The sequence below is a fragment of the Macaca nemestrina genome, chromosome 18 (genome assembly GCF_043159975.1).
Source record: "Macaca nemestrina isolate mMacNem1 chromosome 18, mMacNem.hap1, whole genome shotgun sequence".
In the NCBI taxonomy this organism is placed as follows: Eukaryota; Metazoa; Chordata; class Mammalia; order Primates; family Cercopithecidae; genus Macaca; species Macaca nemestrina.
The window spans coordinates 19,888,247-19,910,438 of NC_092142.1; the positions used below are offsets into that span (position 1 = coordinate 19,888,247).

Below are 22,192 nucleotides of genomic sequence, written 5' to 3' on the forward strand. Positions count from 1 at the left end.
AAATAAAATAAAATAAAATAAAATAAAAAGGCTGGGTTCAGGGAGCTTCTGGGTAGATGAACATGAGGAAGTTCTGGGAGGGTAGAACATCTGGCGAGGACATGGAAGCTCTGTGCCCCTTCTCCCACACCTCACCCTATGCATCTCTTTAATCTGGCTGTTTATCTGTATCCTTTGTAATATCCTTTATAATAAATGGGTTGATGTAAGTGTTGCCCTTTGTTCTATAAGTAGTTCTAACAAATTAATTGAACTCAAGGAGAGGGGTTAGAAGTACAGATTACAACCTCAAATCTTATGGCACTTGAAGTGGGGGGCAGTCTTGCCTGGGACTTGTAAATCAAAAATAAAATTCTAAGCTCCCAGACTGACTGAATTGACCCTCCTTTTGAGCAAGAGGACCCAAGAAAATCTGAAAAATTAGTCAGGCCATGATGGAAAGCCAGCAGGGGCAGCTACGGGGGTGTGGGGGACAGACATGCCTCGTTATACTCTCTTCCTTTTTGGAGTTCAAGCACAACCGACCAACATTAACATTAAAACAGAGATCTTAAAACTGACAAAACAGACTCTTTGTAGCAATAGGATCCAAATTCTAAAATGACTCCAGTACAGCATCACATAATAGATAGCAGGCCCTGAAGAAAATCAAAGTCTTTTACCCCAAAATATATTTCTTTGACACATTTTGAAATAGCCCTGCAAAGCTATCTCTTGTGGGGGAAAGTTGCATTCTGTAGGAAAATCATCTTCCTTGGTTGCGGGACAATCCAAGACTGGAGAGACCGAAAAAGGTTCAGGAGAGTTTATTAAGGTGATCACTGGCTCAGCCGGACATATGTCCAGAAAGTTGGAGCCCCGAACTAAGGGCTTTCCCTACTTTTAAACATCTTAAGGCAGGAACCATGTGAGGCGGGAAGTAAGTTACAGAAGAGAGAAATGAAGGCAGTTAATCAAGCATTACAACATTTCTTACATCTTGAGAAAAATATGTCTTGCAACCTAAACTTATCGGTCTTGTGATCCTGCAGCCATGCTAGGGAGGTAAGCAGGAACTCAATGGGCCTATAATAAACTTTGAGGAATGTGGAGTTGGAGAGTATAGATAAGGTCCACTGACCACAGAGAGAAGACAGGCCGTTAATACTCTCTTTTAACTTGAGTGTGTAAGGTGGGGGTCGCACTTCGCAGCAACTTTAAGAGGATTTAAAAATTTCTATTACTACTACTATTAGGTTATAGTTGATTTCATTAATTCCTTCTTAATTTCCCCCCTTTGGTGCTCAACACAAATGTAGATTAGTAAAGAGCACCACAGTTAGCTATTTCTTGAGTGGGTACATACTCATCTGGGGATACCAGTTGGTACTTTTGCAGAGCCATTATTCAGGTGGTGGTATGTCTGTCTACTATTGCTTCTATGGTAGATTGGATGCTTCTGATGAGAAGTGGCAGGAGACAGGGAAGTGGTAGGCATCCACCTATTATGGCTACAAAGCCTATTATTAAAGTTTTAAAGTCTCCAAACCATGAAAAACATCCTCCAAAGAGTGAACTTGGGTTCCAACCAGACCATGTCTGGACAGGAACATGAGCTAACTTCTGCATCCTGGTAGTGATTTCCATGATAGCTTTTCCATTGTCATCAATTTGTAAGCAGCAATTTGTTAAATTCATTTTCCACAAACTCCTCCTTCTGCAGCTAAAAGACAATCCAGTGCTAACCTGTTCTGATAAATGGCATCTCTCATCTGGGTCGCCTGTATGGCTAGCAAGTCTAAGGCTTGGGCTATTTCATTGACTATAATTTCCAGAACTTCTTGCAACCTTATGATGCGGTTTAACATATAAATAGGAGTACTGTATCCCCATGACCCATCTTGTGCCTAGGTGGCCGGCCCATAGTGTTTGATAATTCTTTCAGGGGGCCGTTCATTATCTTGCCAGCTCCCTATTTCAATGTCCTTTTTAATGTTAGTATTTATTTTTTTCCACAGTACTTATTTTTATAAACACATTTCTTCTGACTCTTTTTCTGCCTTCATCATAGACTGAATAGCTTAGATCTTCCCCTTGCTGCAGTGGGAGTAGGAAAAAGGATGGCCTTATTGTTCCTAATACACATGCCCCTGTGCATTTATTGAGTAGTAACTGATAAGCCTTTGTTCCACAGATCCAGTATAACCAATCCTGCAGGTGCTCTCCAAACAGCTGGAGCATCTAATTGGTACCATGAGTGATTTAGTGTTGGGAACTGCAAAAAGGGATTAAAGTCTGACACAGAGGAATTGTCTATAAAGCTTCTCCACTGTCTTCTGTTCTTAGATTTTTCAAAATATTGTTGACTCAAGCAAGTTGTTGCCCCTACCTGGTTCTGAAAGGCCTTGCCCCAATGGGCGATACAGTATTTTCTGTTGATGGGATTCCTTATTAGCCAAACACTTGGATTTCCATTGAATTTTGTAACAAATTCGGGCAAGGTAAAATTGTGGCATCAATTATCTGGCTTCCCAGGGCCACTGATCTCCCGTATTAGTACCTCCACATACATAACATGAAGTAACTCCTAAATTGTTAGCAATACTTTTGGCTAGCTGGGCAAACAGATTTTCCGCTGATATAGGAGGAATTTGAATTTTTGATACTTCAGGATTAAAGTGTTTGTTGAAAGATTTATGAAACCTAAACTGTTGCATCGGGCTAACTTGAACTTGGGTCCTTTGGGTTTTCTTGATGATGACCAGAGGAATTCCAAGTCCCAGGAGAGCATCTGCCTGATTAAAGGTTAGTAGCCCTTTAAGCCCTTCAGTCCACAAAGGCATATTTGGCTTTAGTATTGTCAGATTGAGTGGGTTCCATGTTCCAGTTTTGCACCCTATCTTTACCTCTTGGCTGGCAAACAGAGCAACCTTTCCTGTCTATAGGTGGTGATTAAATTGATATGTGGTCCACTGATTATCATAATCAGGGCCGTCCTTTTTGGACTCTCCTATTATGGCCTTGGCAGCTCTGCTGCTGACTCTTTCTTGTCCTAGATTTTTACAGATCATCCCAATATTATTTAGTTTACTGAGATGTGCAGCTTGGCAGGCATCAAAATATATGGAGACAGGCCCTTTATGCAAGTAAGGGAATACTTCTGTTTTGTTTGCAAGTTTACTGTCCCTGGTTTCTGTGGGGTTTGTATATGATGGCATTAGGGGTTTGCCAGTTTGGACTTCATACCAGAAGTCATAGGGCAAGAACTCTGGGTCATAACATACTTGGGGCTGCCCGTTTCCAGGATCCCAGACTGAATAACTAGTCTGGTTATAGACACAAGTTCCTGTATGAGTCCCTGTACACTCATAGTAGGTCTGGTATAACAGAGTTTTAGTCACACCTTTTCCAGACCAGGCTTCTATCATACAGGGATGGCAGCCATCCTGGTCCCCTTTTATAACCATAGGTGAAAGTGTCAGTGGCTTCAGTGTTACTCATATGATTAAACTTGTACTATGCATGGGCACTCTTCTGGGCAACAAGCTTGGGAGCATTTGCAAAGATAACATGACAGTAAAATAATCAGTACAAGTAAGAGTATAACTATGCTTGTAAATTCAATCCACACTTACTTATCTATTGTTGACTTCCTCAGGCTTCAGCCATGCGTAGACTAGTCAGTTTCCAGTTGTGTGACTAGAGCAGGGCTTGATGTTTCCTTAAGCTTCAGCCGTCGACGGACTGACCAGCGTCTGGTGTGGTCAGACCAGGGCAGTTGTTCTTGTCAGCAGTGGCTTGATTTCGCTGCAGGATCAACTGTGTCGGGTGGCTGCATTTTGTTGACTGGTCCACTGGTCCTGAGTTGTGGTCACTGCTGGTTTCAGCCAGCTATAATGAACCCAAGGTGTGATACCTGCAACTTTAACAGCAGTGGGGGTAGACAAGATCACAACATGGGGACCATCGCATAAAAGCCCTAAGGTAGTTGGATTCCGTCGTTTGACCCAGACAGAGTCTCCAGGTTGGAAGGGATGTACTGCATCTGTGAGGCTAACGGGTATTCTTACTCTTACCCACTCTTGTGTTTCCTGCATGGTCTCACCTAAGGCTTACATTTGCCTTCTTAAGGTCAATTCCCCAATTTATTTTAAATCCCCTTTTATCTGAGTTAAGATTGGGGGTGGTCGGTTGAACACTAGCTCATAGTGTTAATTTAGTAGGGGTGCACCTGACTCGGAGAAGGACCATGGGCAGCACCTGATCCCACCTTAGATGAATTTCTTGGCAAAACTTCTTTAACAGCTGTTGAGTGTCTGGTTCATTCTTTCAGCTTTTCCAGAACTCTGTGGGCAATAAGCTGTATGCAGTTTCCATTTGATTTTTAACATCTGCGTTAGCTGTTGTACCACCTTTGCCACAAATGCTAGGCCATTGTGTTATCCTAAAGTTAGAGACAGTCCAAATCTAGGAATAATGTCCTTTAGTAAGATGCTGGTTACTTCCTGAGCTTTCTCTGTCCTGGTGGGAAATGCCTCAACCCACTCTGAGAAAGTGCAGACAAACAGTAGCATGTACCTGTAGCCTCCGGCTCAAGGCAGCTCAGTAGAGTCCACAGGCAGGTTTTCACAGGCTGTAGCTCCAGTTTCTTGAATTCCTAGGGGCCATGTTTGCCCCTGACATGAATTGTTTTGGGCACAAATTAAACATTGCTCACAAACAGCTCGAGTGATGGCAGTTAGGCACGGCACATAGAAATGCCATCCTACAAGAGTCTCTAATGCAGTTTTTCCCACATGCGTTCCTTGATGAAACTGCTTTATGAACTGGGGGGCTATTGCTTCTGGGATAGTGAGCCTCCCATCTGAGAACTGCCACCAACCTCCTTTCTGGCAACTTCCACTCTCCTACTTAGACCAAGCTTTTTCATTAGAGGATTAGTTAGGGGGTTCTGTAAGGGAAAGCTCCAGTAAGGACATGGTAAGTGTTTCCTCTTCCTTCTTAGTTACCTCTGTCATTGCAGCTCTTTTGGCTTCTCTGTCCACCTTTCTGTTTCCTCTAGCCTTGTCACCTCCTCCTGTTTGATGTCCTTTGCGATGGATAACTGCTAGTTCTTTTGGAGCCCACACAGCTTCTAAGAGCTGCTCTATTTCCTTTTTGTTTTTGATTCCTGTCCTTCAGTAGTTAATAATCCTCTTTCCTTATATGTGGCTCCATGGGCATGCAAAGTGGCAAAAGCATATCTGGAGTCAGTATAGATGTTTACTGACTTTCCTTTGGCCAAGAGCAATGCTCTAGTGAGAGCTATTAGCTCAGCTCTTTGGGCTGAAGTTCCGACTGGAAGAGGGCGGGCTTCCGCTACTGAATTCAGTGTTACCACTGCATATCCAGCCCATCTGACACCTTCAGATATGAAGCTGCTTCCATCAGTAAAGTATTCAACATCTGGATTTTTTAAGGGCTGGTTCTTTAAGTCTTTTTGGCTTGAGAAAACCTCACCCACCATTTCCACACAACACCGATACCCTGGGCCACACAATGGGGGCTTTTCCATGCTCCACCCATTCTATTGGCAGCAGTGTGGCTGAATTTAGAGTATTCACAGTCTCCAAGGTTATTAGGGGTTTTCACACAAAAGTCCTTGATATCTTAACATCCTAGGGTTAGAAAGCCAGTGATGGCCCCTCTGCTCCATCAGGGTGACGACCATGTGGGGCCCCCAAATTATCAACCTTTGTCCAAATGTGAGCTTGTGAGCATCTTCCACTAACAGGGCAGTGGCTACCAATGCCTTGAAACAGGGTGGCCATCCCGTAGTCAACAGGTCTAGTCACTTGGACAAATATGCCACAGGCTGATACCATGACCCTGGTGTTTGTACCAAGACTCCTGTAGTTCTTCCTTTTCTTTCACGGACATAAAAAGGCTTTGTCATGTCTGGCCTAATGCCGGGGCCTGAATCAAAACCTTCTTGATTTCTCTGAAGGCCATGTCCTGCTCTTTTCCCCACAGGAGGGGTTCTTTTTCCCCCCTCTTTGGTAGCCTTATACTATGGTTATGCCAAGAGTGAGAAATTTGCAATCCAAATGCAACAGAAACCAGCTGCCCCTAAAAACTCCTGCACTTGTCATCTAGTGTCAGGTCGAGGAATGCCACACATAGTCTCTTTTTGCTCACATCCAAGCTCACGCTGCCCTTGAGAGATGTTAAAGCCAAGATACCTTGCTCTTTGGCCACAGATTTGTGCCCTTTCCTTAGATACCTTATAGCCAGCCTCCCACAGAACATGAAGGAGGCTTTCTGTGCCTTGAAAGCACTCTTCTTTTGTGGGTACAGCCAACAATAAATCATCTATGTACTGCAACAGGACACAGTGGTCGCTTGTCAGTATGAAAGCCTTCAGGTCTGAGGCTAGTGCTTTCTTGAAAATGGTTGGGGAGTTTTTAAATCCTTGGGGGAGTCTGGTCCAAGTATGCTGTGATGAGCCCCACTCAAAGGCAAAGATGCCCTGGCTTTCAGGAGCTAGTCAGACGCAGAAGAATCCATCCTTTATGTCTTAAGCACGTAAACCAATAAGTGTCAACAGGAATTCACCCAAGCATTCTACATGGGTTGGGCACAATGGCATATAATGTAGCTGCAACATTATTTACAGCCCGCAAATCCTGTACTGGCTGGTAACCTCTGGAGGGTTTTAATACCGGTAGCAATGGAGTTTTCCGAGAAGAGGCATATCTTTTTATTAGCCCAAATTTAAAGAGCCAGTCTATATGCTTTGTAATCCAGGGTGGCTTCTGCTGGGGTGGGATACTGATGGATTCGCACTGGGTAAGTGTCCTGCAGCAGTTCCACCACGACGGGTGCCTGATTTATGGCTAGCCCCGGGGGATTGTCTTCTGCCCAGAACCCTGGCAGCTTGAGAAATAATTCCTTATATATTGCCCATTTTCCTGCTGGCAAAATGCATCTTTACAAATTTTGCATCTCTCAGAATCTCCGTTCCTCTGTTGTTGGGACAGTAAGGGTCATTACCGTGGCTTTTCTTTGACCTAGGTTTAGAGTCATGTTCCCTTCTGGTGTAAAGATTTGTGCTTGCGATTTCTGGAGCGAGTCTCTTCCTAACAAGGGCACCGGACAATTTGGCAAATATAAAAATTCATGTTGGACTTCCTGTCCTCCAATCACACATCTTTTAGGTTTGAAGTGAGGCCTCTTTTTTGTTACTCTTGTAGCTCAAATTATATTGACATAATTTTTAGACAATGGCCCAATTGCTTGAGTTACTACTGAGTGCTCCACACCAGTATTAACCATAAAGTCCATTTTCCAGCCCCCTATCTCCATTGAGACCATAGGCTCCCTGGGGCCTAATGAAATGGAGCCCAGTCTGTCTCAGTCCTCATAAAAATCATTTATTCCTGCCAGACTGGTGGCAAGGGGTTCTGGCCAGGGGTTTTGTCCCTGATTGTTGCCTTTATCCTTTTCGCTTTCTGGGCATTCATTCATTCCCTGATTGTTGCCTTTATCCTTTTCTCTTTCTGGGCGTTCATTCTTCCAGTGTCCCATCTGCTTGCATCTCACACATTGATCTCTCTCAAGCCTAGATCGGCCCTCTTGTCCTGGCTTAGCTTCCCGGTTTGCCTAGCTTGTCCTCTACCACAACTGCGACCACAACCACGTCCTCTCACAAAACCAGTTTCTCTTCCAACTAAGGCCACCACCAACAAGTCTGCCTTTTCCTTAGCCCTACATCTAGCTTCTCTCTTGACCTCCACATCCCGATTTACAGACACATTAGTAGCCACCTGGATAAGCTGGGTAATATTCATGCCTTCGAAACCTTCTAACTTCTGAAGATCTCACTTTATGTCTCCTTGTGCCTGGCTTACAAATGCCACATTAACCATACACTGACTACCCGCAGCCTCTGGGTCAAATGGTGTGTAAAGCTATTAAGCCTTGCAGAGCCTCTCATAAAATTCACTGGGACTTTCATCTGGCTTCTGGCAGACCTCTGAGACCTTTCCAATATTGGTGGCCTTTTTCCCTCCAGCCTTTATTCCATTTAGGAGTGCCTCTTGATAACACTGCAAACTTTGTAGCCCTTGAGCCTGGTTAGGGTCCCAGCCTGGGTCAGCCTCTATTGGGAGTGCTTGTTGTGCATTCTGCCTCATTATCTCCTATGCCTGCAGGTGCATTGTTCTCCAGCCACTGGAGAGTGGCTTGTATAACTCTACAGTGCTCTTCCATGTTAAATAATGACAGAAGAAGTTTTTTGCAACCAGCCCAGGATTGTGACTTAGGAAAAATACTGCATTAGATCTATAGGAACCTGAGGCTTCTCTGTATAGAAGGGACTATGTTGTCTCCAATTTAAGAGATCAGTAGTAGAGAAGGGCTGATAAATGAAGAGCCATCCTCCCCCTTGGACTTAATTATGTGCATTTAAATAAATTTGTCCCCTTGTTTCTCAGAGGGGCATCTGCATTGCTCGGGCATGGCCCGACCTAAGGGGGCCAATCTCATCCCCCTGGAGTTCCTCCCTTGGCTTTTCAGGCAAGGGCTCTGGCTCCTCTCTGCGTGGTGTTGCCTGAGGGATGCTTTCTTCTGAGTCTGAGTCTCTGGAAGCAGCCGGGGCAGCCTCCTGTCTAAGCCTTGCCAGGGATGGATAATTGGTGTATGGGGGGTGGACTTTCTAACTCTGCAGGTGTGACCTGTAGGACAGGTATTTTTCTGCTTTTCCTGTGACTCCTTTTCTTCTTCTGATGCCTTGCAGTCTTTTTCTATGGTTCCTGGTTTTATCTGGGCCATCAGAGTCTTACAGTAGGTCTCAAAGCAGGCCTGCAGCCACTTAAGGTGTGTTTGAATTACTCTTAGCCAGGAGTCGATATATGGAACTGATCTGGGTGCCCAAGCTGTTCTCCAACCCCAGTGACTACCCAGAACACTCAGCCAATTATCTCCCTGTCTATTGTCCCTTCAGCTGGCCACCCTACATTAAAAGATGGCCAGTCTATCTCACAAAGGCTTCTCAGTTTCTGTGGAGTTAGCTTAACCCCATAATCACCATTAAAACCTTTTTTAAAGTTTCTCAGCATACAGTCCAGTGGAGTAGGCTTTGACGTTTTTCCTCCCATTTCTTCCCTCATGGCACACTTTCACTCTTGGATCCACTAGATCAGGTCCTATTATGGGAGGTTCAGACACTGCTTAGCCAGGAGCATGCCTTAATTCCTGTCACAGCTAGCTGCAGCCATAGAGCTGGTCCTATGGGTTGTATGCAGCATCCTAGGTCTGGTTTTTCCCACATTCGCCTCGGAGCACACAGTTCACACTAAGAGAGCTGTGCCTCCCCATGTCACGCCCCACGTTGGTCTTTTCTGAGACCATCTCTTTCACACACTTTCACACACATCCCCCGTCCCCGAAATGGTTTTCCTTTCTGACTGACTCTCGAGCCCCACCCGTGTCTGGTGTCAGTTAGGGCATGAGTTTTGTCCAAGTCAATGGACTTCTCCTAGTGTTCCCAACCCCCTTGGGTCAGACTAATTGTCACGCCCTGGGAGGTGATCAGGCTCCCCTTCCATCCTTATGGGAAGGGTCTTGCCTTAGGGCCCAAATCTTACCACAGTTCAGATGTCTGTGCACTGCTCCTGTGACTGTCCTGCAACCCTTTCTACTGGTTCCATTTGCACTTTCGGGGGAAGGCTCCAGAACGCAGGAGGGCCAGGCTGTTCTCCTTCCGGGCTGAAACTCTCGGTGGTGCAAGGACCCCAGGTCTCCCATGTCCTGGGGCTCTAGCCCACAGGCAAAGGAGACAGAAAATCTGCCATTTCCAATCCCGGACGAGGCCCCTAGAAATGTTACAGGACAACCAAAGACTGCAGAGACTGAAAAAGGTTCAGGAGAGTTTATTAAGGTGATCACCGGCTCAGCTAGACATATATCCAGAAAGTCTGAGTCCCAAACAAAGGGCTTTCCCTAGTTTTAAACATCTTAAGGTGGGAACTCCGTGAGGTGGGAAGCAAGTTACAGAAGTGAGAAACAAAGGCAATTAATCAAGCATTACAACATTTCTTACATCTTGAGAAAAACATGTCTTGCAACTTAAACTTACCGGTCTTGTGACCCTGCAGCCATGCTAGGGAGGTAAGCAGGGACTTACTGGGCCTGTAATAAACTTTGAGGAATGTGGAGTTGAGAAGTATAGATAAGGTCCACTGACCACAGAGAGAAGACAGGCTGTTAATATTCTCTTTTAACTTGAGTATAACTCAAGTTAAAGTTGTAGCAACTTCAAGAGGATTTAAAAATTTCTATTACTGCTACAATTAGGTTATAGTTGATTTCATTAATTCCTTCTTCATCTTTACTATGTCTTTCCAGAGAGTGTGATGCCTTTTGAGGTCTAATAAGAGACATTCACAAGTGTTCTCTTTGAGGCCTGCTACCTGGAGGCTTCATCTACTTGAAAAGAACCTTGGTTTCTGCAACTCCCCACCCTTTACCTTAACTCAAGCTGATTTCAACTCTTCAGCCAGAGCTTAGCCCTTTCAACCAATTGCCAATCTGGAGATCTTTAAGTCCACCTATGACCTGAAAACCCAGCCCCTCCTCCTTTGAGATGTTCCAACTTTCCAGGCTGAACCAACATATAAACATTTTTTTTTTTTTTGAGACGGAGTCTCGCTCTGTCACCCAGGCTGGCGTGCCCAGGCTGGAGTGCAGTGGCATGATCTCAGCTCACTGCAACCTCCATCTCTCAGGTTCAAGCAATTTTTCTGACTGAGCCTCCTGAGCATGTATTGATTTATGTCTTTGCCTATAATGTCTTTGTCCCTAAAATGTATCAAATCAAACTGTAACCCAATCACCTTGGGCACATGTTCTCAGGACCTCCTGAAGCTGTGTCATGGGTCATGATCCTTAACCATGGCAAAATAAACCTCTAAATTAATTGAGACCTGTCTCAGATACTTTTTAGTTTACAGATTGAGATCTTAACCTGTAAGATTTGACACCATTTCCAGGTAGATAGTGTTGAACTGAAGTAGGACATGACACCCAAGCTGGTGTACACTGGAGAACTGCTTGGTGTAGTGAAAATCCCCCACACATCTAGTGTCAGAAGTGTTATTGTTAGAGTAGGTAGTCAGGCAGATATGGGCAAGGCAGGAAAGGCAAGAATGTCAGGCGACAATCAGGTGATAGCCAGGCAGTTATTAAACTGTCACTCTAAAATAATAATTGGTTGCAGTAGATGCCAGGGAAAGGCAATCTCCTAAGAGATAGAAAACACCTAAGGGTGGTGATCAGCTGCTTTCCACTAAGATCTCAGGAGTTGGGCAAGTGTGCTTAAGCATGCATACAAAGTGGCAAAGTGGCAGAGTTTAACTGGTATACAACTTTCCTCTAGGAACACTTGACTGGTAAGGGAAAAATGCCTCAAATGAGCATGTGCACAACGTCAGTAAAAGACACTGCACATACAGCCCCTCCCAAGTGCCGACAGGCCACTGCGCATGCAGACAGCTCACGCCAAGGAAAAATCAAAGGAGAGATACAAAACCTTGGCAGCATGCCAATGTATACAACCCCAAGTCAAAAGTCAAACAGGGCACCTGGATCTCTCAAGTTGCCTGCTTGCCCCTCTTCCTTTGGTTCCTGCTCTAAAACTTTCTAATAAACTATCACTCCTGCTCAAAAACTTGCCTCAGTCTCTCACTCTGCCTTATGATGCCTCTTGGATAAATTATTTCCTTTGAAGAGGCAAGAATCAAGTTACTGTAGATCCGTATGGATTCACCACTGCTAACATTATGTTGAGTGCTATGTGAGAGGAAAAAACCCTTTTTTTCCCTATCTCTAATAATGAGCTTAACATCAGAATAGAAATAACAGAAGAAAAAAATCAAAGAACTGGAAGCCAGAATTTATTCAACCTGAACAACAGAAAGAAACTAGAATTGGAAAAAAAGAAAAAAAAAGAACAGAGCCTCAGGGACCCGTGAAACTATCGTAAAAGATCTACATGGGGACTGAAAATTTACTCCAAGAAATAATGGCTGAAAACTTCTAAAATTTGTCAAGAGACATAACTATAGAATTCAGCAATACAGAAAAAGAAATATACACTAGGACCAAGCGAGGTTTATTCCAGGGAGGCAAGGCTGGTTCAATATTAGAAGATCAGTGTCATCTATCTTATTAACAGGCTAAAGAAGAAAAACATCACATGCTTATAGTAACTGATGCAGAAAAAACACTTGCCAAAATTCAACACCTATTAATGATAAAAATTCTCAGAAAAAAATAGAAATAGAGGAGAATTTCCTCAACTTGATAAAGGGCATCGACACAAAACCTATAGCTAATATTGTACCTAACCATGAAAGACTGAATGTTTTCCCTCTAAGATCAAAAGCAAGGCAAGGATGTCTGCTCTCATCACTTTTATTCAACATAGAGCTAGACATTCTAGCTTGTGCAATAAGGCAAGAAAAGGAAATAAAAGGCATATAGATCTAAAAGAAATAAGTAAAATCTGTTTACTTATTTACAGGTATTGTGATTACACAGAAAATCCCAAGGAATCAACAATGAAAGATTCCTAGAACTCAAAAGTGACCAACAAATTCCTCTTTAAGTAAATTTAAGTTGGGTCTCTATCACGTGTAATTGAAAGAGTCCTTTATTTATTCACAAATTCATCAACTATTTATTGAATGCCTAAAATTTGCCAGTAGCTATTCCAGGCAATAGATACACCATCAAACAAAATAGTTTTTACCCTCACGGGTGATAGTAAGAGATGTAAAAAGTTAAAAAAAAAAAAAAAGGTAAAAGAAAAAATGAAGAATGGTACTTTAGAAAAATGTGGTAAGGGAAGAGTTATTTAATAGGACACCTCATAAAATGAAGAATTTGGCCAGGGGGATATCTGAAGGAAGAGTTCCAATCAGTGGGAACTGTGAATTCAGAAAGCCTGAGGCTGAAACAGGCAAGTGTGTTTGAGAAAAAGCAAAGAGGCTGGTGGCTGTCCTGAGTGAGGCAGAGGAAGGGGAATGGGCTGTGGATCAGAGGACCTTGTGCCAGATTATGCAACTCCTTGCAATTCATGTAAGGACTCGGATTTTACCTGGAAAGGAAAGAGAAGCACTGAAAGAGTTGAGCAGGGGAGTAACCTGATAGCGTTTATGTTTAGTCCTGCCACTTCAACAGATAAACACATCAACGTGTTTGCTGAGATTTAAGCCAACCCATAACCACCCCTCAACTTCTTTCCTTTCAATTTCAAAACTTCTCTATGGCTTCCTCCATCTGTTCTTTCCTCCTTCTGAAAAGTGCTTTCTTTGCCCCTTTACAGAACTAACCACTTCAGCAACTCCTTGGACACTTTCCTTCTTGTGAATAATTTGCTCTATCGGCCCCTCAAAAGCTTGCCGTGTATGTAAATCATTACCTGTAAGAGGAACCGCTGGGAGTCGTGCAAACTTTCATTGTAAACTTTAGCCCAGAATTTGGCTCCTCCTCCAGAATGTCTCCACCAATCAAGGAAAGTGCTTTGGGCCAGTCTTGCTCCTCCGGGTTGTCAGGCTGCTCCTCCCTCTTGTTTTGACTGCTACGAGGAAAAAGCAGATGTGAGAACTCAAGATTCAGGGCTGCTCTTCTAGGAAACAAGTCTGCCATAATCTCCAGCTGTGTTGGAATCTGTTAACTAGTGAGTACCTCATCTCCTCTCCTGTGTAAGATTTCCTGAACTGGCACGTCTGATTTTTAGCAAAGATAACAAACAGATGAACAAAACCAACAATCAAAAATGCTGTCATTAAAGTCTTGGGCAGCCAAAGTTTCTCTCAGAATTTCTCAGTTGTGTGATACTATCTATTAAGTGATATTAAGCCTATTTGTATGCACACACAAAAGGCTATAAATGTAGCAGCTGAGTTTTCATATTGAGCCTTTTGGTGCTATTTGATTTTTTGAAAAAGTATGTACATGTGTTAACTTGATTTTTTAAAATTTTAATTTTAATTGAACCGGATGTGTTGGCTTACGCCTGTAATCCCAGCACTTTGGGAGGCTATGGTGGGCAGATGAAGATCACTTAAGGCCAGGAGTTCAAGACCAGCCTGGTCAACATGGTGAAACCCTATCTCTACTGAAAATAAAAAATTAGCCAGGTGTGGTGGCAGGTGCCTGTAACCCCAGCTACTTGGGAGCCTGAGGCAGGAGACTCACTTGAACCTGGGAGGTGGAGGTTGCAGTAAGCTGAGATTGCACCACTGCACTCGAGCCTGGGCGACAGAGCAAGATTCCATCTCAAAAAAAAAAAAAAAAAGACCAGGTAGTGGCTGAGTTTTTCACTGTTCTGTCTGCTTAGCTCCCCACCTCGCTGGGTGACAGATCTTCTGCATCATCCAGAACGTATGTAAATTACTTCTAGGAAACTTTGAGAAACACAGATGCAAACCTAAGAGCAGCCAGTTTTCTCCTTTAGGTGGTCAAGGGCAGCTGCAAAAGTTCTGTACAGGAGGGGTTTCAGGCAGGGTCTGGTTGGGGTTGGAGAGAACAGCAGTGGCTTTACCTTGCATTGAGGCTGTATATGTTAAACTACTGTTGTTACTCTTATACTTAGAGGGAGGATGTTTATGGAGATGTGGGGAGGCTAAAGCCCCCTTGGCTGTAGGGACAAAGATCTTGCATTTCAGATGAGACCTTAAATACTTTCAGAGCCCATCTGACCAGGGGTGGTACTGTCTTTCTTAGAAGAGTTTTCCTTATCAGTGTGGCTCACTATAAAAATCCGGAGTCACCCTGGAAAAGTTATCTCAGCTCTTTTACCTACAAATAATTTTATAAACCTGGGAAATAGAAGTTGTAAAATGCTAAGATCAATGAAAAGGGAGGAAAAGAACTTTGCTGAGGAGAAGGCAATCTTATGGTTTTGATGAAGAGGATGTTGATATTTGCTTTTTGGTAGAACAGAATGGTTAGGTTCATTTTAAGCTCCAAATGACTGATCAATTTTCTTTTCAACATACGTTTGAAGGATTCTGAATGTGGTATAGAGTATTGTATGGAAGCTAGGGAAGAAATCATACTAAACTCTTGATTCTATTCAGAATCAGCAAGCTAAGTATGGTATATTTATCCCCAATCATATTGATATTTACATAATTATATAATGTCTTCCTTAATAGTCTATAAGCTTCATGGGAGCAAGACCAGCTGTGTCTTGTTCACAGCTATATTTTCAGCATTTAGTACAGGTCTGGCATATAGCAAGTGTTCAATAAATATATGGGTAATGAATAAATGCATTGTCCAATTTAAATATTAGACTTGCCAGCTAATTCTGTTAAGAGGAGAGCACCCAAGAGCACAGGCTGTGACTTGCCAGCATACAACAGGGTCCAGTTTGTGTCTGTTTGTGTATACTTCCTTGTCTGTAAAGTGAAAATAATAATAAATAACTGCAAAGTGCTTAACAGTACAACCACCTGCCAGATCTCTGCAAAAATGTTACCTCCCTAGAGAGACCTTCTAAAAAGTCCCTTTTCTCCCATTACTCTCTTTGTTTTCTTGTGTAACATCACATTTATTTATTCCCTTGTTTACTGTATGTGTCCTTCCATGAGAGCAGGGAGGACCTTGTCTCTTTCATTCCCTCCTATATCCTCTATGTCTGAAATAATTCATGGCAAGTGATTAATAATTGTTGAATAAATAAATGAATCATGCCAACCTACCAAGAATGAAGCTCAAGACCTTATGATATTTGTCCAAATTCCTGCCTCTTATTTAATAGAATCAGAAATTTTTTCTAATACCTCACAACCATTTAAAAATACTATTCATTTTCACATCCAAGTAATGAAAGAATCAGGACATTCCTTTTGGAAGAAATAGTTTCAACATTTTATCTAAATTGCAAAATTATACAAAAACTCAAGTGATCATTGATAGGGGACCAGTTTAAGAAATTACAGTGCAGTTCTTCACTAGAATGTCATGCAACTGTTAAAAGAAAAAAACATGGCCAAGTGTGTTGGCTCCCACCTATGATCCTAGCGCTTTGTGAGGCTGTGTGCGTGTTTGTGTATATTTCCTTGTCTGTAAAATGGAAATAATAATAAATAACTGCAAGGTGCTTAGCACAGGAGGATTGCTTGAGGTCAGGAGTTTGAGACCAGCCTGGGAAACATAGCGAGAGCCCATCTCTAAAAAAAATGTTTAAAACACTTAGCTGGGTGCAGTGGCACACACTTGTAATCCCAGGTACTCTGGAGGCTGAGGCAGAAGGATCGCTTCATCCCAGAAGTTCAAGGCTGCAGTGAGGTATGGTCGTGCCACTACAGTCCAGTCTGGGTGACAGAGTGAGATCCTGTCTTCGGTGGTGGCGGGGGTGGTGGGGAAGGAAAGAGTAAATAAATAAATACTTATTTAAAAAAATAGAATGAAGATCTCTGTGCACTGGTGTGGAAAGCCCTCAAAAGGTACGTTGTTAAAAATGTTTTTAGTGGGCAGAATAGTGTGTATTCTGGGCTACCTGTTGTGTAAAATTGGTGGAGAAATAAGAATCTATACTCATAATTTGCTTGAATGCACATAAAGAAATCCTGAAAAGATAAGTAGAAAGAATAATAGTGGTTTCCTGGGGGTGAGAGCAAACCAGGCAGCTTTGAGACTAGAGGTGGGAGGCAGATATTTTTTTTTTCTATGTACCTTTTATGGTTTTTTTGAGCCATTTGAAGATATTATGCGAAAAAAAATTAAAAACAGAAAGAGACAAGTAGTGTTGGTTACTTCTTCTTTCAGTTGAAGGAAACCTGCTGCTAATTCTGTTAAGAGGAGAGCACCCAAGAGCACAGGCTGTGACTTGCCAGCATACAACAGGGTCCAGTAGTTCCCTCTCTACCCAATCCCCAATGCCAAACAGAATGACATTGTTGGACTTAAGGTCTTAACCCGCAGGGCAACTGGGATTCAGAGTGATTTTAGTTCTGTTCTTAAGAGCAGCCTTTTCTCCTAAAGCCTGCCAAGAAATTTTTGCTAATGCTTCCCGGGAACATAACAGACAAGGCCCCTGCTCTAGTAGAGCTTACATCACAGTGCAAAGATAAGCAAACTGCAGCCCATGGGCCAAATCCAGCCCTCTGCCTGTTTTTGTATAGCCTTTGTACTAAGAATGGGTTTTAAATTTTTTAATGGTTAAAAAAATAACTAAAAGAGGAACACCAATTCATGACACATGAAAATTAAATGAAATTCTAGTGTCAGTATCCATAAATAAGGTTTTATTAGAACATAGCCATGCCAAAATATATTTATGTATTGTCAATGACTGCTCTGTCAATGGCAGAGTTAAATACCTGCAGCAGAACCATATGGCCCACAAAGCCTCAAATATTTAGTGTCTGGCCCTTCACAGAAAAAGTTTGCTGACCCCTATTCTAGTAATATGCTTGGCACCATGATAAGCATTTCACATGCAGTATCCCATTCAGTCTTCAGGAGAAATCTCTGATGGAGGTTCTATTAGTCGCTCCATTGGTAAAATGTGAAACTGAGGTTCAGAGTGATTAATAATTCAAATAAGGTCACACAGTTCGTAAGTGGCAAAACTGGGAGACCATATCACATGACTATATGACTCAGTAGCCAATGTATTTAACCATCATGCTATAGACCAGTGCTTTTCACACTTGAATGTACATACCAGTCACCTGGGATCTTGTCAACATCTACCAATTCAGCAGATCTAGAGTGGGGCCTGAGAATGTGCATTTCTAACAATCTTCTAGGTGATAATGATGATGATGCTGGTTCACAAATCACAGCCTCTAAATCAGTGATTCTCAACCATGGCTGCTGCACATTAAAATCTGAGGACATTTTAAAAAATATAAATGGTCCCAGAGCCCACTCTCAAATATTCTCATTTAATTGATCCAAGACCTAGGCATCAGAGTATTTTTTTTTTAATGCTTTCTTGGTGATTCAAATGTACAGCGGGACTGCGAACCACTGCTCTGTTGAAATCCTGTTGAATGATAGTAGAAACATTCAAATGGGAATCCAAAGACCAGAGTTCTAGTTCTAACTCTGGTATGACAGAATAAAGCAGGCTGTTTCCCCTCTCTGGGTCTCCAGTTTTCTTTGCAGGTGAAAAAGGAAAAAGCTGAAACCAGATGGTCTTAGAGGGCTCAAGATCACTGAGTTGTCAGGTCTTCACACAAATAAATGGGAAGGACAGAAGTCCCCATGTTTCCTGATGCATTGGGTATATCAACATGATGCCCAAACACCAGGTCTGTTTAGGGTAAAACCGCAATAATTGTAGATGTCAGCTAAACTCTCCATTTAGCTGACATCTGCAATTATGTATTGTTTTGGCAATGTATCAATACAGAAATGCTTCCACATAGCCAGACTGCCTTACAGCTAGAATTGTAGTTAGAATGATGATTTAATGATTATGAGAGTAATATGTACTGCAGTGTAAGAAATTTGGAAAATTACAGGAAGTATAATGAGAACTTCAAACACTCATAATCCCTAGAACTGCATTTTTAACAGCCTCAACCAAGTAAATGACATTGTGATCAAATGATTTCCCACAGAAGCAGGCAATGGCCGAGAGGGGCCTCCCCCACAAAAGTCCTAAATATTAAAGCCCCATTATTACATCTCTAGTAAATGCAGCTCCAAGCCTGGACTTGAAAGTAGCATGGGCCCCTATTGAGAGCATGGGAACTGCAGCCTATCAACTAGACAGTTTATAAACTGTGACAGTGCTTTCATGTCTAATTTTTATTGGGCTACTCTCGATTTCTTCATCTACAGATTATCCACTGTGAAAAATGCTCCTTAACATTTCTGCCCTACTTTGAAATCTGCAGGTGAAAGATATTAGACAAGAAGGCTTAGCCCTTTGCTTTCAGTGAGATTAAGTGGGTGACCCAGATCTTTACTTCTTTAGAAATGCGTGTGGGAGTCAATAGTGCACAGTATTCTGGAGAAAGGACTAGGACCTGAAAGTTCTGGGTTCAAATTCAGCCAATGCCTCTTACTAGTCATTTTCTCAATCTGTAAACAGAGATGATAATAGTACCTACTTCACAGGGTTTCTCTGAGCCTTTAATAAGAAAGTGTATATAAAACACTGAGCACAGTGTTTGGAACACAGAGTGTATGCAGAAAATGGTACCATCATGATGATTATCAATGATAATAACAAAACTTAGCCACTTTGGGGTGTGGCTACCTTCAGGACAGAAACAAATATATGTCCTTTTGCTCGTCTTTTAGATGAATTGGTCTCTGTGTAAATCCTGAGTGCTAAAGTTTCCAACAAGACTGATGCTAGCTTGTGTCACCATGAAGATGCTACATCATGCCAAGTGTTGCCAGCGCCTAACAATTTTTGGTTCTGTGAGGGCATTGCATAAAGATAATAGAAGAGCAACCCCTCAGAATTTTTCCAACTATGAATCCATGAAACAGGACTTCAAACTGGAGATTCCAGAGTATTTCAACTTTGCTAAAGATGTCCTGGACCAATGGACTAATATGGAAAAGGTATGGGGGAAAGGCCAGACCACAATTTCTCAACTGGGAGTGATTTTACCCCTAGGTAACATCTCTAATGTCTGGAAATATTTTTGTTGCCATGATAGGGGCAGAGGCAGTTGCTACTGGCATCTAACAAGTAAAAGCCAGAGATTCTGCTAAATATCCCATAATGCACAGGACAGCCTCCAGAACAAAGAATTATTTGACCTGAAATGTCAATAGTTCCATGGTTAGTTGAGAGACCCTGGATTACATAAATGTAGAATTCTAGGTTGACTTTAAAAAATAAATAAATAAATAAAAAGGAGAAGAGTGAAAAGTAATTCCGAGAGTCAGAAATGGTAGAAAAGGAGGCACAGAAAAATCTTTGGGGAAAATATAAAGGATGCAAGAATTCTCACTTATTGGAAAGAAAAATGATCAGGCTAAATGGAAAATGATTTGGGCCAAAAGAAATGACATGGCTTCCAATGTCTAGAAATAAGGACCCTAAGTTATTATTTTTCCTGTTATTTTTAGTTATGTAATAATTATACATAGTTATGGGGTACAGAGATATTTTTTGATACATGTATAAAATATGTAGTGATCAAATCAGGGTAATTAGACTACCCGTCATCTCAAACATGCATCATTTCTTTGTGCTGGGAGCATTCAAAATCCTCTCTCCTAGCTTTTTGAACATATACAATAAATTATTCTTAACTGTTTTCACTCTACAGTGCTATAGAACAGTAGAACTCATTCCTCCCATCTAGCTATAATTTTGCATCCCTTACCCAACCTCTTTCTATCCTCCTCTCCCCACTACCCTTCTCAGCCTCTAATAGCCACAATTCCACTCTCTACTTCTATGAGCTCTTTTCAGGCTGGAGTGCAGTGGTGTGATCTCAGCCCACTACAACCTCCGCCTCAAGGGTTCAAGCAATTCTCGTGCCTCAGCCTTCGGAGTAGCTGGGACCACAGGCACCTGCCACCATGCCAGCTAATTTTTGTATTTTTAGTAGAGACAGGGTTTTGCCATGTTAGCCAGGCTGACCTTGAACTCCTGGTCTCAAGTGATCTGCCCACCTTGGCCTCCCAAAGCGCTGGCATTACAGGTGTGAGCCACCCATCGCACTGGGCCGAGCTCCTTTTTTTAAAATTTTTTTTTATTTTTTATTTTTTTAAGAGACAGTGTCTTACTCTGTTGCCCAGGCTGAAGTTCAGTGAAGCTCATTTTTTTAAGCTCCCACATATGAGTAAGAACATGTGGCATTTATCTTTCCATGTCTGACTTATTTCACTTAACATAATGTCCTCCAACTTCATACATATGGCCACAAATAACCAAATTTCATTCTTTTTTATGGCTGAATAGTATTGCACTGTGTATATATACCACATTTTCTTTATCCATTCATCTGTTGATGGACACTTAAGTTGATTCCATATCTTGGCTATTATGTACAGTGCTACAATAAACATGGTAGTGCAGATATCTCTTTGATAGACTGATTTCCTTTCCTTTGAAAAAATACCCAGTGGTGAGATTGCTAAATCATATGGTAGTTCTATTTTTAGGTTTTTTAGAAGTCTTTGTATTGTTTTCTGCAATGGCGTACTAATTTATATTCTCACCAATAGTGTTTAAGAGTTCCCTTTTCTCCACATCCTCTCAAGCATTTGTTATCTTTTGTCTTTTTGGTAATAGCCATTCTAACTGGGTTAAGATCATATCTCATTGTGGTTTTGATATGAACTACCCTGATGATTAATGATGTTGAGCACTTTTGCATATACTTGCTGCCAATTAGTATGTCTTTTGAGAAATGTCTATTCAGATTCTATGCCCATTTTTTAATTGAATTATTTGTTTGGTTTTTTGTTTGGTTGGTGGTGGTTGTTGTTTTTGGTGTTGGTTTATTTGCATTCCCTGTATATTCTGAATATTAATTCCTTGTCAGGTGACTAGTTCACAAATATTTTATCCCATTCTACATCCTGTCTCTTCTCTCTGTTGATTGCTTTCTTTACTGTTCAGAAGCTTTTTACCTCTGTATAGTCCCATTTGTCTGTTTTTGTTTTTGTTGCCTGTGTTTTCATATCCTTATCCCTAAAATATTTGCTTAGAGGCGTCTCAGAGCCTACTCTGGCTCAGGAAGCTGCCTGAGTTTATTAAATGTATTATAAAATTTGTAAAAATTAAAAAATTAAAATTAAAATTAAAAATAAAACATTTGCTTAGATCAATGACTTGAAGCATTTGCGCTGTTTTCTTCAGTTGTTTTATAGTTTTGAGTCTTACATGTAAGTCTATAATCCAGTTTGAGTTGATTTTCGTATATGGTGAAAGATAGGGCTCTAGTCTTAGTCTACTGCATATGGATACCACTTTTCCTCGGACCATGTACTGAAGAGGATATCCTTTCCTCAGTGTATGTTCTTGGCACCTTTGTTGAAAATCTGTTCAATGTAAATGCATGGGTTTATTTCTGAGTTCTCTATTCTGTTTCATTGGTCTCTGCATCTGTTTTTATGCCAGTACCATGCTGTTTTGGTTACTATAGCTCTGTAGTGTGATTTGAAGTTAGGAAGTGTGGTGTCTTTGTCTAGTTTTGGTATCAGGGTAATGCTGACTGATAGAATGCACTAG

General features: G+C 41.8%; 1 protein-coding gene across 4 annotated transcripts in view; it reads left to right on the forward strand.

Moving 5' to 3' along the window:
- LOC105484988 (acyl-CoA synthetase medium chain family member 3) overlaps window positions 1–22,192 on the forward strand; it is a 68,519-nt gene that overhangs the window by 20,289 nt on the left and 26,038 nt on the right. For 2 of the 4 annotated variants that reach the window (XR_011616338.1, XM_011747113.3), the window contains exons 1-2: window positions 13,587–13,699; window positions 19,294–19,563. The exons of 1 other annotated variant lie outside the window; for it this stretch is intronic. Coding sequence is in view for 2 of the 3 variants with exons in the window: in XM_011747113.3 (XP_011745415.1) it covers window positions 19,345–19,563 (219 nt within the window). In the remaining variant the exon portion in view is untranslated. Of the gene's footprint in view, window positions 1–13,586; window positions 13,700–19,293; window positions 19,564–22,192 lie in introns of those variants that run through there. One more of the 4 variants, XM_071084207.1, reaches the window with a different exon arrangement.